Raw genomic sequence first — 14,137 nt, 5'->3', positions numbered from 1 at the left:
AAGTCGAATGCGATCAAAAAGGATAAATATATATACATTTTTCTGTCACAATGCGGAATGGCAGCGAGCGTTATCCATTGCAGGGAAACTTTTTATATTATGTCAACTTGCGCGCGAAATGGACCTCTCCCTTCCTAACTAACAATAAGCAACATGCGAAAAGAACAGAAAATTTACAAACGTGTACCTGTAATTATTTGCTAATGCGTGGAGATCTTCTCTTTCTATTTTCGCTAAATTATATCGATTACATTTTAAGTTCGACCGGAATATTACGCACACGCGCGTAGCTCTAATACGGGGATATTTTAGCCATTGCTATAATTTTACTGCGCGCAGCTTTTGCGATTGACGTCTAAATACAGCTTTGTGTATCCCGCGTCGACGACAGAAATTAGTTTTAGGTCGCGAAAGTTTAATAAGTTGAATTCGTGCTGAAATGGCTTACGAAATTATAGCGAACCGAAGAGCCGGAATAGAAATAGACTGTTCCCTCGATATCGCGCTCGCAATAAGAGAAGAAAAAACTCGCTGCGAATGTTTGCGAATTTTTCTTTTTCTTCTTTTTTTCTGCGCCTCGTGCAAGAAACAATCGCGTACGCCAAAACGTGCGCGATTACAGTTTTATTTTCTTGAGAGATTTGCCATGGATTTTACGAGCGTACTATGGCTGCGAGTTGTCTCGTTGCGCGTACAAACGAGGGCGATTCTCGTTGACCGAGAATCGTTATAGCGCGTATCGTTGTGTCTATGCGTTTGTAGTGTTCCTTCAGTCGCCTTTTTTTTTTTTTTTTAGTTTTTTTGCTCGTTGAGTCGCTGTACGCCTATCAAAGACGATCGACAGCGTTGCAGATTATTACTTGTTCGCGTGCTACAGCGGAGAAGCGTTCATCACGACCCGCATTTTCATTAATCTTTAACTTTCCTGTATGTATTTTTTTATTCATGGAAGTGCGTTGTGGCGTATTAATCGGTATAAGGTTCGGAATATATTCCTTACGCTTACGGTTCCGCGGATTGGCGGGAATGTAGTGATGTTAAGTAAGAGAAGAGTGCACAGAGTTTTTAGCGATAGTATCTAGAGAGCTTTGAGAAGAAACCTGTGCTTTAAAATTCCGTTGAGATATCTTCCGACACGAAATGTTTCCCAGTCGACTCATTTCGCCGTGAGCGACTTTGATGTTACTTTTGAAGAAATTTAGTTTTAAAAACCAAACCGATATACATATATATATATATATATATATATATATATATATATATATATATATATATATATATATATATATATATATATATATATATATATATTATACTCATGAAGAATAAATCTCTCATATCTCTTATTTTCTCTCGTCTCTGATATTAATTTAAAACGGCTACATCAATCAGATAATCAATCAAATAATTTTTAAATCTGTGTTATTCATGCAGACAAGGTAATTTCAATGCTTTCCTTTGTATTTTGACAGATAAAACAAATAATGGCTTAGATAAACCTTTTGTTTTATAAAGAAAGATAATGAATTCTTTCCAAAAAAATAGGGTGTACTTTTTGCACATAAATTTTAGAATGGAAAGAAAAGAAAAAGAATGAATGGAGAATGTAATTTGTTAGAATAAAAGAAAATTTTCCACGCGAGAGGAAAAATTTAAGTTCGAGAAAAGGATTTTTATAAAACATCATTTTGCGACAAATTTGTCATCGTATTTGCAAAGATGGACGAATATATCGCGCATGTTTATCCAACGACGTAGCTCAAAGAGAGGGAAGAGCGCGATTTATGCCGATCGCAAGAGAAAAAGACTGGATGCGCTAAAGGAGCATGCTTGGAAGGCTCGAACTTGCACGTATGAATACGCACGCGTGATTCGAATACCGTTTTGCGAAACTCGCGCAGCGAAAGCTCTTCGTGGACTTTCCAAAGAGATTGCGGAGGGAATATCTTGAATTACCTCGCGTTGACCTACCGCATCGTGATGTCCGGCGTACTTTTATCACACACGATCGACACACGGTTTTTTTCGCGATATAATATAGTACATGCCTAGCTAGTACTTATGAAATCAAGCGCGAAATCCCTGTCTGTCGTCCGTTCGTGCATGGATTTTCATAAAACTTTTCGGCCTACGATGTCCTTTTTATGGCCGAAGCGGATAATAGTGTGCGGTATGCGAGTGTGTATCGAAAAGGTGGAAAAAAAATTGAACTCGTTAGAAAGAAAATTGGATGCCTGGCTATTCAGGATTCTGCGATGCAATATGACGTAACGCGCGCATACTCGCTCGGGTATATTTTGCGTTGCAAATTACGATCCAGCCGTGTGAAATTTTAAAAGTCGATCGAAAGCTACGGCGTTGGCTGTAATCGCGCGTATATTATAATTCCTCCCTTAAAGTATTGAAACGAGATATAATTCATCGCAAACGAACTCGGGGGTAGCTCTGGCGCTGATGTGCACTGATTACTGTTTGCGATTGAAAGATATTAAAACTAGTTGATGCGAATAAAGGAGAATGAAGGAAAATTGAGTGGATTAAGAAAAAAATCGATGCGGATCGATACCGCTTGCCCCTTACAGAAGCTTAGAATTTTTTTACACTTTGATCTCACGAGAAAGTAAGAAGAATAACGCGCTGTAAAGTCGACAAACGTCCAGTTCTATTCTCGGATTTTATTCGCTCCACGATGAAATTGTCCTGACGCGGGTAAATTCCGGATCGATAAACCCGCGAATACGTCGCGAGACCGTTCGCTTTTCTCGACTCCGTGTGCAATTCTATGCGATCACGTTTGTTTTTATTACATCGATAACGTTCGTCGCGCGATGAACATAACGAACGGATCTCTATGTTCGCAGATGCCATGAATTCGCTGGTGGAGGAGGTGGTCGTGGAAGCGGGGAAGAACGTCACGCTGGGCTGTCCGGGCGTGACGGAGGATTCGCTGGTGTTGATGCTCGAGTGGCGGGCAAACGGGATGCGGTTGCTCGAGTATAAGAGCAGAAGTACAACCGTCGTACGGCGAACAGAACAGAACAGAATGTCTCTGTCGTTGAAAAATTATTCGTTGCAGCTGCATCCCGTCACCGCCGCCGACAGCGGTATGTACGAGTGTCTCGTGAACAACCGGAATGCGCCGGAAGCTGTGATCAAGCTCATCGTGCGAGGTAGGTGGCGGAATGTTCTTAATCTCCTTTTTTTTCCTCGTCCTTTTGTAGAAATAAGGGTAGAGATAAGAATAGTTGGATAAATCGATATATACATGTATTTAATCAATTTTTTGTTCTTTTATTATTTTAAATATTTTATTGACTAGAAAAATTGATAAAAAATTTTTTGATATTAACGAAAGCTTCAATTAAACAATGAATGTAATCATCGGTGTTTTGTCGAGATTGATTTTAGCGCGATTTATTGATTAAAGTTTCACTCCTGACAACCTGTGAGATTTGAACGTGGTTGTTAGGTTTCCGGCCCAATGAGCGTCACTAGTGAATTAAAAACTCATTCTGTGTCGTACTGGGCGTTTGGTGTTGTGCCAATAAACTTCATCGGGTGGCTACATTGCACTTTTAGTTTTCGTTTCTCTCAGATGGATATCTTTATTAAACTCTAGATTTTACTCTTATTAGAGAGTTAAGAACTTTGAAAATATTATTAATTACTGCACATTAACGCGTTCGCCGTAAAATCATTGTGGTTTCTATCAATTATTTAGACGTAAACCGTCTAAACGTTCTAGTTTTCTAATTTTATGTGAATTAATTTAATAATAAAATCTTAGCTTTCTATTAGTTTGTTGTAAATGATACTTTCCAATCTTATTTTTCGCAACTTTTATCAGTAATGTATAGTTATCGATAATATACCGTTGTGTATGATCGAAGGAGATATAAAAGTTCAAATGCGATTCTTCTGTTCTTGGGCGAGTTAAAAAAGAGAGAGAACTTATTTGCCCCACTTATATTGCTTTTAGCTGTTAGCTATATATATGAGAACAATTTTCCGATACACGAGAATTTCTTACAGTCTGGCATATAATCTGTAGAGAGAAAAAAGAAAATGGACATGTTCTTCAGTATAAAATTTTGATAGTGGATGAAGATTTTACAAAAGTCAATCATTGGTACTTAAATATTTACTTTAATACGATTATGCTTTTGTAACGATCACCAAATAGATATTTTAATTCGTTTTGGATTCTTTTCAGGTACAAACCAGATTAATTTTTTTTTTTTTGCAAATTGTAACTAATTCTCTTTGGGACATTTATATCACGTTAAATGGTTTTTATAATTTAATATATTTAATTGAAGTATTTTTTGTCATCAAAATGATATAACTCGATGTATTTCACATGAAATCTACTTAACGGTTGTGGAATCTTGATCGGGCCGTTGGAATCGATTGCGCGATCGATTCCAATTTTATTGATATTTTCGCACAGGCCAGTCGAAATATCCGCGACTCATTCATCGTGGTTACAATTTGTGTTCAATGAACTAGTTCACTACTAAACTTGGCGAGTTTACGCAAAGTTCGCCGTGAACTTTGAGAGAGGAAGACCGGCCTCGGGAGGTGGCGGCCGTCCTCCTTAACAACCTTGTCGTCGCTCGTCGAGCTTCTAATGCTTTATTTTAAAACTGAGTTGGTCTCTCCCCTCTTCTCGCACGGAGTGTTTGCTTTAAGTATTTACGCCTGATTTGAATTCGTCACGTGCAACCCGCCGCGTCAAAAGCAAACTTTTCCGAGCGTCCTATAGACGACGGAGCGGTGCGGAATCATGGAAGTGCGCGCGGCATAACTTCGGCCGCATAAGTTTGGCCACCAACTTCACCGCAGAAAAAAAAAATGAAAAGAAAAAAAGACAAGGAACGAACGGGGAGTTCTATCGCGTTATGTCGCGCGGTCATTTGCATTCAATGCACGATCCGTTACTCAATTTGACTAAAAAGTTTCGAGCCGCTAAAACGATGTGAAATTATGCCAACCGGCGGGTGTTCTTTGTAACTTTGGTATGAGGGTGAACTTTGCGCGACGCGACAATATGGTTTCGTCAGAATCAATGTACTGTACGCGTGATCAAAGCTCGCGAATTTACATTTTTCACTTTTTGCGTACTTGATTTTAAGCGACATATTCATATCTCGTATCTTACAACGTGTATTATGATGTATATATACATTCTACAGTGTACGTGCTTCCTGCTCGAAACTCCGAGCACGTAACACTTCGGTGGTAACCAATATTCGCGTTACGTCAACCATTAAAATGAACATTTTTCAAATCTTTGCAGCAGGAGCGTATACACACGTATCTCGTGAATACATTTTCCTTGCAAGATTGATTCTCATGTTTTCCCCTCATTTCTGATACTCGTGAAAATGCGTATTGAAAAATTGCGCATTACAGTCGCGTGCGAGGAAGAAATGAATGGCATAAAGATAGATTTCTTATTATTACTCATTGCCCCGTCGATCTAATTTGTTCTACAGAAACCTTGTTTTTATCATATAATAAAACGCGCTTTCCTAGACGAGAAAGATTAAAGAAAACATTATTCAATTAGCAATTTTGTAATTACACAAATTATAATGAAATTTTATGAATACTGTCTGTGTTCGCGGTGAAAACTTCTCACGCCCAGTTTCCAAGTTATTTTCTCGTTAAATCATCGGCTGGATCGCTAATTTGTTTGATGAACGAGCAACGGTGAAAGTCGTGGATACGTGTGCGCTCTCTTCGAAACGATATCGCGAACGTACAAAGGGCCCAAAGGGAACGCCCGGAACGAGCTTCGAATTATCGTCCCTCGAAGTTCCACCAGGGGCAACAGGGACGATGTTGGTTGACTGTGGCTATGAATAAGCGCGAGTCGTTTAACAGCGTGACGTTTTTTCGGCTCGCGGCAAAACAGTTTCATTCATATGCATGACAGGATACGCGGTTCGGTGTAAAAGAGAGCGAGACGGTGAAGCGCGTACAAGAGAGAGACCTACAGAGAAAGAGAGAGAGAGAGAGAGAGAATGAAAAGAGAAAGAGAGAGTAAACCTACGCGCGGAATCTCGATAGCTGCTAACGAGTCACGATTATTCCTTCTACTTCGCTTAACGAGCAGATGCAGATGCGAAAACCTTCGCATCATTCACCGTTACTGAGTTTGCCTTAGCATTGATCGTTTGTTACTTTTGTATCTGTAAAAGCCTTATTCAAAGAATTTTTTTCCAACGACAATGGAATCGAAGAACAACGGAAGAATTTTCGTTTTAGCTAAAGAGTTCGTGCATATATAGGCTATTAAGATACAATGCGTACGAGACGTTCTCGTTTCAATATAATGTACGTATATAATACCGAGGAATGGTACGATCGCGCGTATTCTTATGCGTCACGTGTAGATGACGAGACAAGCTAAAGGAAGGATAGCAGTAGCTTGACTAGGTGATCCGAGAATTGAGTTGGAAATGGATAGAGCCAGAGAGGGAATGTGCTCTTGGTGGAACAAATAAAATTGTTCTCCTTCGGGATTACCGTGCTGCATGCATTCGCCGTGTGTTGTCGTCAGCTCGCGAGCTCTTTCAAGAGGAGATCCCTTTCTTTTCTTCGCTTACGTTCTCCCTTCTTCTCTCCTTCTCTCTCTTTCTTCGCCCACATTCGTTTCGTCCCTTTCCGGTTGATTTTAGTACAAGCGAATCATCGAGGTTGCTCGTGACCCAAAAGACAAAAGCCTCGTCGACAGTTATTTCTTCAATGGTTACCAAGCCACGAGTGCTGTTTTTCATCCGGGCATCTCATTTAAGACAGAAACAACGACGCGAGAGAACGACGAGTACTCGGAAAATGGCATCGTTCGATTTTATTTCATGTCGGAGCGAAGGGATCGTTTCGCAATTTCCGTATGTGTAAGACAACCGATTCCATTAGAATGTTCCTGATACCGTACAACGTACTAATCTCGCAGATGTACGCACGATCGGTCCTCAACCGTTTATTAGATGTGTTTTCCCATTCTGCAATCGAGATCGATTTTCTATAACCAAGTTCGATTCAAATTACGATTGCGTGAAAACTCACTACCTATTCACAGATTTTTTTTTTCAAGATACAAAGAGCTGCCGATGTTTATCTGTCGTAACGTCAAAAATTTGGGTCGATCCGCCTTAAAAATATTTTATTGCGCGATCTTGCTCTATCCCAGATTTTGTTTCCACATGTCATCGCGCACGTCTCTCGTATTTCGCGAATTTACCGTATTCCAAAAATCCGCGATATGTACATAGCGAGTATTAGAGTTTTTTTTTCCTTTTTTTTTTTTNNNAAAAAAAAAAAATCCAATGCAATATATTCAATTGTATAAAATACGTTGTTGTAAGTAAGGCTGTTTGCCCGCAGAGAAACTAAATCATCTAGCGAGGTACCGGCGTGTCTACCGGCGTCGGGAATTAATTCATCATTTAGCCTAACGAAGGGAATAACTAGTTGTAGCGGATGAGGTGGACGCGCGTAATAATGCGATGTCAGATAAGACGACGAGCGATGAGCACGTTGTCGGCTCTGGAAATACCGAGTTTTAGAGTTTTTTTTTTCCTTTTTTTTTTTTTTGCGACACGCGGATATTCCGGGCTCTGAAGTCCGTAATACGATTTGTAATGTGTACAGCGCGGATGAAAGGCTTGCGAGATAAATCTCTAATGAAAAATTTCAAAGGTATCATACTTTTTGAAATTAGAGTATTAGTCTTGGTTTCATTGGAGATGGGAATCTCCGAAGTCTGCGGCGCGAGGTCGGGTTGAGATTTATTTTACATCGCGAGTACACCGATCGCCCGAGTGAACTTTTGCGAAACATTCTTACCGCTACGATGGAGTGAGTTTTTCTCACGGACTTCTCCGAGTGGAAGAACATACTACCGCTTTCCACTAACCGATGAGGTAACGCGGAAGACGCGGTTCAATTCGAAAAGTTGGAAACGATTCGCCGAGCAGCCTCACCGTAACGTTCTCGGATTAGCATACTATTCGTTACTTGCGTATTCTACGAGTGATCGAGCGCTTCGAAGCACGCGTCTTTCTTCTTTTTCTCAATAGAGATTCCGCACCGAGGTAATCGCCATTTAATCGCAGTATATCCAAACATACATATTAGTGAAATTGCTTCGTTTAATTATTTTCATTCAATATAACCATATAGATAAAGAAGAATGATCGACTATTTGTAAAGCAATTTTTACTTTTTCGTATATATATATATGTATATAGGCGTTAATAATTATATTATTTGTTATTTCCGTAACTGTTTGTACAGTTTTATACAAACGGCTTTTGTTTTTTTAACCGTTTGACGTGTGATAAAATACAGTCTAGGAGATTAAATTAATAATAAATAAAATTACAATAGCGGGCTATAAATCTAGTTGAACAAAAACATATCGTTAAGCCAATTATTTTATAGCCGTTATATACATAACGGGCGGAATGCGTAAAATCAGCTTTTATTGCGGATTTAATCGACGGAAATAGAACGAGATTTACGCGATTGTATTTAGCTTGTTCTATGACGCGCTACGGCTGACCGGTTGATTTTACGAGATAAATGACTAGTCGCGCGTCGGGCCTTGAATAAAGGCAACGATTTAACGCGCGAGCACGGTGAGCGCCGCGATATAAATGTGCTCTACCAACTGGAAACTACTCGGGTTTCGAAGATAATGAAGCGTGCGTTGAAAAATGCCGGCTTTTCTAAGCCAAAGCGCACAGCTTACTTCGACAAATCTTTTGCGCAAAATTGCCGGCGTTGAGCTTTAATACGTTTTATCGCATTCTCCTTGAAATAAGGTATGTGTTACGTCGTCGACTCGTGAGATTTTTATTTCTTTATCCTTTTATTCAAGTGCGTGCTGCTTATGCTGATATCTCGTTTATGTCACGGTATTTTTTGAACAGAAATAATTATTAATAAAAATTAATTTTTAAATTAAAGCAATTATTAACAAAAATATTAAATTTTATAATTTTGTAATAAGAAACTATTTTGATATTCACAATTAACAAGTTATAACATACTTTTGTGTTATGTACAATTTATATTATAATAATTAACTTTTTTTTATCTTTTCTTGATATAATACATTTATACACATGTTTAGTACCGTTAGTAATTGTAAACTATTTATAATTGTAAACGAGAATTTTTCATACGTGATAATCGCAAAAATTTGCTTTCGCTATATACGGTAAACTTTACAACGTTGCAGAATATGTGATGTTTATACAATATAATTAGGTAATTTCATTCCTGCAAATAACGAACTTACATCTTGAGTACTGGGATAAGATCGACGCAATGAATTATGTACTTTACGGCACACTTAATTAAATAGCGCTTAATCCTGCAAGCCTGAGAGGAAAGCACTTTCACGCGTGAATGATAATAATGTATTTTCAATCATTTGATTAATTTCTCAAAACGCAAAGAAAAACTTTTAAAAAATTTGTCTATCAAAAATTGAAAAGAAATGACGCATTCTAAGATATTAAAATTATTTCGCATCTCGACGCATTTTTCTAATTCTTCTCACAATGAAAGAATAATTAAATTCTTTAATTAACATTTACTTAATAAACTGCATCGGCCATAGATTGCGATTTTCTTTTGTGGAAGCATTAATGAAGTGGCGACGGCCAACTGTCATTACGCTTGAAAACGAACGAAGAGGATAACTGAAGTAAACTCCCGAACATTAGACGGCGTTCTTACTTAGCTAAGAATCGCGAATAAACTGTTCTTCCATAAATTAATTTCCATTCGTTCTCAGCCAACGAAAACTTATGGCCAACTACGAACGAACGCGCATCTAAAGCCGCAGCTGCCGCGACTCGCGTCTCTTCCGTCTTCTTTAGCATTATTATTGAAATGATATTCGGCGCACGGTCTGTTCGTTTTTTTTTTTTTTTTTCTATAAACATTTAAAAAAGAGTCAGCCATCTATTTCGAGCAAAATATGTCGCTCTGTTTTTTTTTTTTTTTTTTTTTTTTTTTTTTTTTTTTTTCTATAAACATTTAAAAGTTCGTTAATAGTCGAAAAAGTTGTCAACGAAACTACGAAGGAATGAAAAAATGCACAAGCAAATTACTACATAAATTCTTTGAAACTTTTATGAAGAAGAATTTAATAAAATTGTCAAGATAAATTAAATTAGATATGCGTTAAAAAGAGTGAAGGATTTCGTTAGATTTATAGTGAAGGAAAAAATTAGCCTTTATATGTATTTTGAAAAGATGTAGAAAATAAAGATTATGCCGTGAATTTTTATAACAATTTAGCCTTAATAATTTTTACAATTAGTTTAATTTAATAATTTTGGAAAAAATTAGCGAAGATGGTACACACACACACACACACACATTTTGTCTTTCCTTTTACCGAAGATTCGCCACAGCGGCGAATCATCGGAGTGAACAACAATGCGAATTGGACTATGAAAATCTCGACCGAAATCCAAACGACAGAAGAGAGAGAACGCGCGCGCGCGCGCGAGAGAGAGAGAGAGAGAGAGAGAGAGAGAATATTCAGCGAAAATTTCAATCCGAGTCAAATGCGCAGCTGCATTTATACGTTTCATTGTGAAAGTCAAAGCGCGCGAGTATTCGTGTGGTTGTCGATACCGAAAGGAACTTTGTAGCCGGCATAGTTGAAATACGTTCGTGTACTGTATACATGTGAAAGGCAGAGATAAAGAGAGAGGAAGAGAGATAAAGACCTGGATTTCGTAATATCTCGAATGGCGGAGTATTTCATTGGTGACGGCATATCAATATTGAATCAATAAGTAATGTCTCTCGATACGTTTGAAAGCTCTAAATTGTCACGCGAACATGTAGAAATGAAATCCCTACGAATTTCCGAATGATAGGCTTTCTCTTTAATTCTTACATTTTTTCCATAGTTTTTTATACACTCGGATATCTCATCCAATTATTGGCAATTAACTTTTATACTTATTTCTATTATATTACAAGGATTAGAATTACAATTTTAGAAACAAACATTATTTAATTGTCAAGAATAAAATTGCAAGAAAAATGTTCTTACGCTAGGAATGCAACAATCATGCGGTTATCATCGTCACTAATGTAAATTGACAGCGGCCAAAAATCATGGCCATCGATGTACGATGCGGTGATGGCTGCTATTGTCACGCGCGCGCGAAAGGAATTAATTGCAACGCACACAAATGACGCGGACACACCCGGATGGATCGAAGGTGGCTTCGCGGTATCGATGGCGAAGCCTCCATCAGAGCCAGCTCGAAAGCCATGGAGGGTTCAGACAGGCTTCAGGGAGGCGAAACGGACGATAGCGGTTGCGCCGTTACTCCGGCATAGAAGTGAATAATGCAACGCATCGCGTCGGCGAAACCGCCGTTGCAAATCTCATCTGCCGAGGGCGATCGTACCCGGATCTGTCTAACCCTTTCGACGTTCTGCGTCCGTTCGGTCTATCGGTCGGTTCTATCAGCGAACCAGTATCTTCTCGCTTCACAATCATTCGTATTTATCGACATTTCATTATGCCGGGCTATATATATATATATATATATATATATATATTTGCGAAATGTCAGCGAGATATCGTGATTCGATTTAAATACGCGTTGTCGCGTGTCGTGAATTCAAAGAATGATATTTCGATATTACAAGACGAGAATAAGAAGACATATGATAGACCGTCTTTGTATTCTGATAAGTTTACATTTTAGAAAGACGGGAAGTATACAATATAACAATGTTTCCCTCTTTTCCTTCAGAATGGAAAAAAAGTTCGAGTTTCTACGTTATTAGAATTTACTGGGCAATATATGCGAGAACGCGTATACGACGCTATTGGGCTAAGCCTTTAGCTTAGCCTTTAAAAAGGCTGAGAAGCACGAAGAGGCTCTTAAGTTCAATACAGCGTAAGGAGGTAGGCGTTGAACCGTTGCGTGTAGTGTCACGGTAGCCGGCGATTGTCCGGATCGAAAGCCATGGTTACGTCGCTTCCGAGGTGACAACGCGTCATGTCGCATTCGCCGTCGCCCCATTAACCGCGGGGAATATTCGCTTATGTTGCAACTATGTACATGTATAACGGTATCGACTTGATTCAATGGCGTAAACCTACATTTGTGCTCCTATCTTATTTCTCTTTTTCTGTATTCGTTGTATTAAATTTTTTATATTTTTATTATATATTCTTCCTATCATTGTATTTTATACATATATTATAAAATTTATGAGTGCTTTATATATTTACAACTATATTAGTACATTTAATTTCAAAAATTTCAAAATTTATGATTATTATTAAATGACATTATTTATAATATTCATGTGTGATTATTATTAAATGACATTATTTATAATATTCATGTGAGTACAGTATTAAATATATAATTAATAATTTCTTTCAACGATTTATATATTTAATCTTAAAACGAGTTATTAAACTCAACAACGAGCATTCAAATCACACTTTGAGGCTGATCGCGTGTATAAAATTGATCAGATCGTATCGGTCTGATGCGCAAAAATCTACGATCGCGAAAACAAAAGAGGAAACTCGGCCTTGCCCATGTTAGGACGGCTGTAAATAATACCATTGCTGTCAGAGTATACTATAGTTTATAGCTAATTTAACCACCTTTCTCTCTTAGCGTGCGCGTATATGCACATGCGCTTAGGTTAATGAGTTTGTAACGAGAAAAGCGAGAGAGAGAGAGAACCGCCACGGCTCCTCCTCCTTCCTCGTCGTTTCTTTATTTTGCGCCCCGTTTCCCGTCCACCGCGCAAATTAGTGCAGGGCCATCGATCGCGAAATCATGACATTAACTGAGAGCATTGCAACCGGAATGCACTTAAATTGTCGTCACGCGGTTGAATTTCGTCGGTTGATATTCGGAGATTTTTCCTACAATTTCAATGCTATAAGACAATAAGTTTATTAAGGATTAAAAATGCGAGCTCCGCTACATCCAATTTTCGGTTCGAAGCATAGAAGAAAAAACCATTTGCCAAATGCATTCTAAAAATTCTCACTTATTGCGCCCGGTTTTCAATTGCCTTATTGCTACGCGATCTAAAGATGAGATAAAAATTCAAAATGTGTCTGTTTTATTCATACAGTGTCCCCTTTTAAACTTGCATCTGTCATAACTCTTATGGTGCAATGGTCAATTTTTATTACTGTCCAACATGTCGAATCCTTCCAAGTATTTGAAAAGTTTAGGCTCTTTTTTGAAAATTACTTACCGATATATAACTGCGTGAATTCCAATGATATCTCTATGAATAATGCAAAACTCGCGTCTATAACAAAAGTTACGCATTCCCGGAATACACGTACGTTTATATATATATATCTTATATTCGATCGCTGATTCGTTTACGTCATAAGATCGTGCAACGCGCGCACGTCAAGCACAGATTATTTGGATATTCGTAATTGATGTTTCGCCCATTAGAAACTGGCTAGTACAAAATGAAACTCGCGTAAATCAAAATCATGCGAAATAAAGGCTACCTATATATTCAAGGCGGGAAAATTGTGCTCGCCGCCGTTTTAGACGAATATGATTTACAAGATAGTTTTCAGAAACGCATTAATCCCGGGAGAAGTCGGGAACTACCTGCGCAAAACGCCGCGGCGTTGCCTGCGAGCATGATAACTTTGGGAGTGAGTTTAAGAAATGAAAACCTAGGAGCGCGCGCTCTCGACGAAATGGAAACTGGGAGAGAAACATCGAGTACTCGTGAAGAGCATATAATTTCTTAGAAAGCCGAAAGCGGAGACGCGCTCGCGGGTAAAACTTTCCCGTTGGTTATAAGTACACACTATCTCTTCCATTATCAAATTAGTTTTTAATAAAAACCATAATGTTTGTGTTTCTCTCATCGCGGTATTATAAATGCATATTTAATTCAGAATTTAATCTGCTTTATTCGTTGATTTTCCTTTCCTTTGCGTAACATAGATTGTAATGAACGTTTACTTTTTAGAAAAACGAGGTGTTAATTAATTATGTACGCGCATGCCGCATAAGTTGTTATAGTTTTTCATACCTTGGAATCGTGTTTCATTTCTGCTTTGATATAATTA

General features: G+C 38.2%; 1 protein-coding gene across 1 annotated transcript in view; it reads left to right on the top strand.

Moving 5' to 3' along the window:
- LOC115242514 (tyrosine-protein phosphatase 99A) overlaps positions 1-14,137 on the top strand; it is a 279,771-nt gene that overhangs the window by 98,294 nt on the left and 167,340 nt on the right. The window contains exon 3 of the mRNA XM_029818882.1: positions 2,862-3,170. Coding sequence (XP_029674742.1) covers positions 2,862-3,170 — 309 coding nt within the window. The remainder of the gene's footprint in view (positions 1-2,861; positions 3,171-14,137) is intronic.

Source organism: Formica exsecta, unplaced genomic scaffold, assembly GCF_003651465.1.
Source record: "Formica exsecta isolate Colony F162 unplaced genomic scaffold, ASM365146v1 scaffold60, whole genome shotgun sequence".
NCBI lineage: Eukaryota > Metazoa > Arthropoda > Insecta > Hymenoptera > Formicidae > Formica > Formica exsecta.
This window is presented reverse-complemented; position numbering and strand designations above follow the sequence as displayed.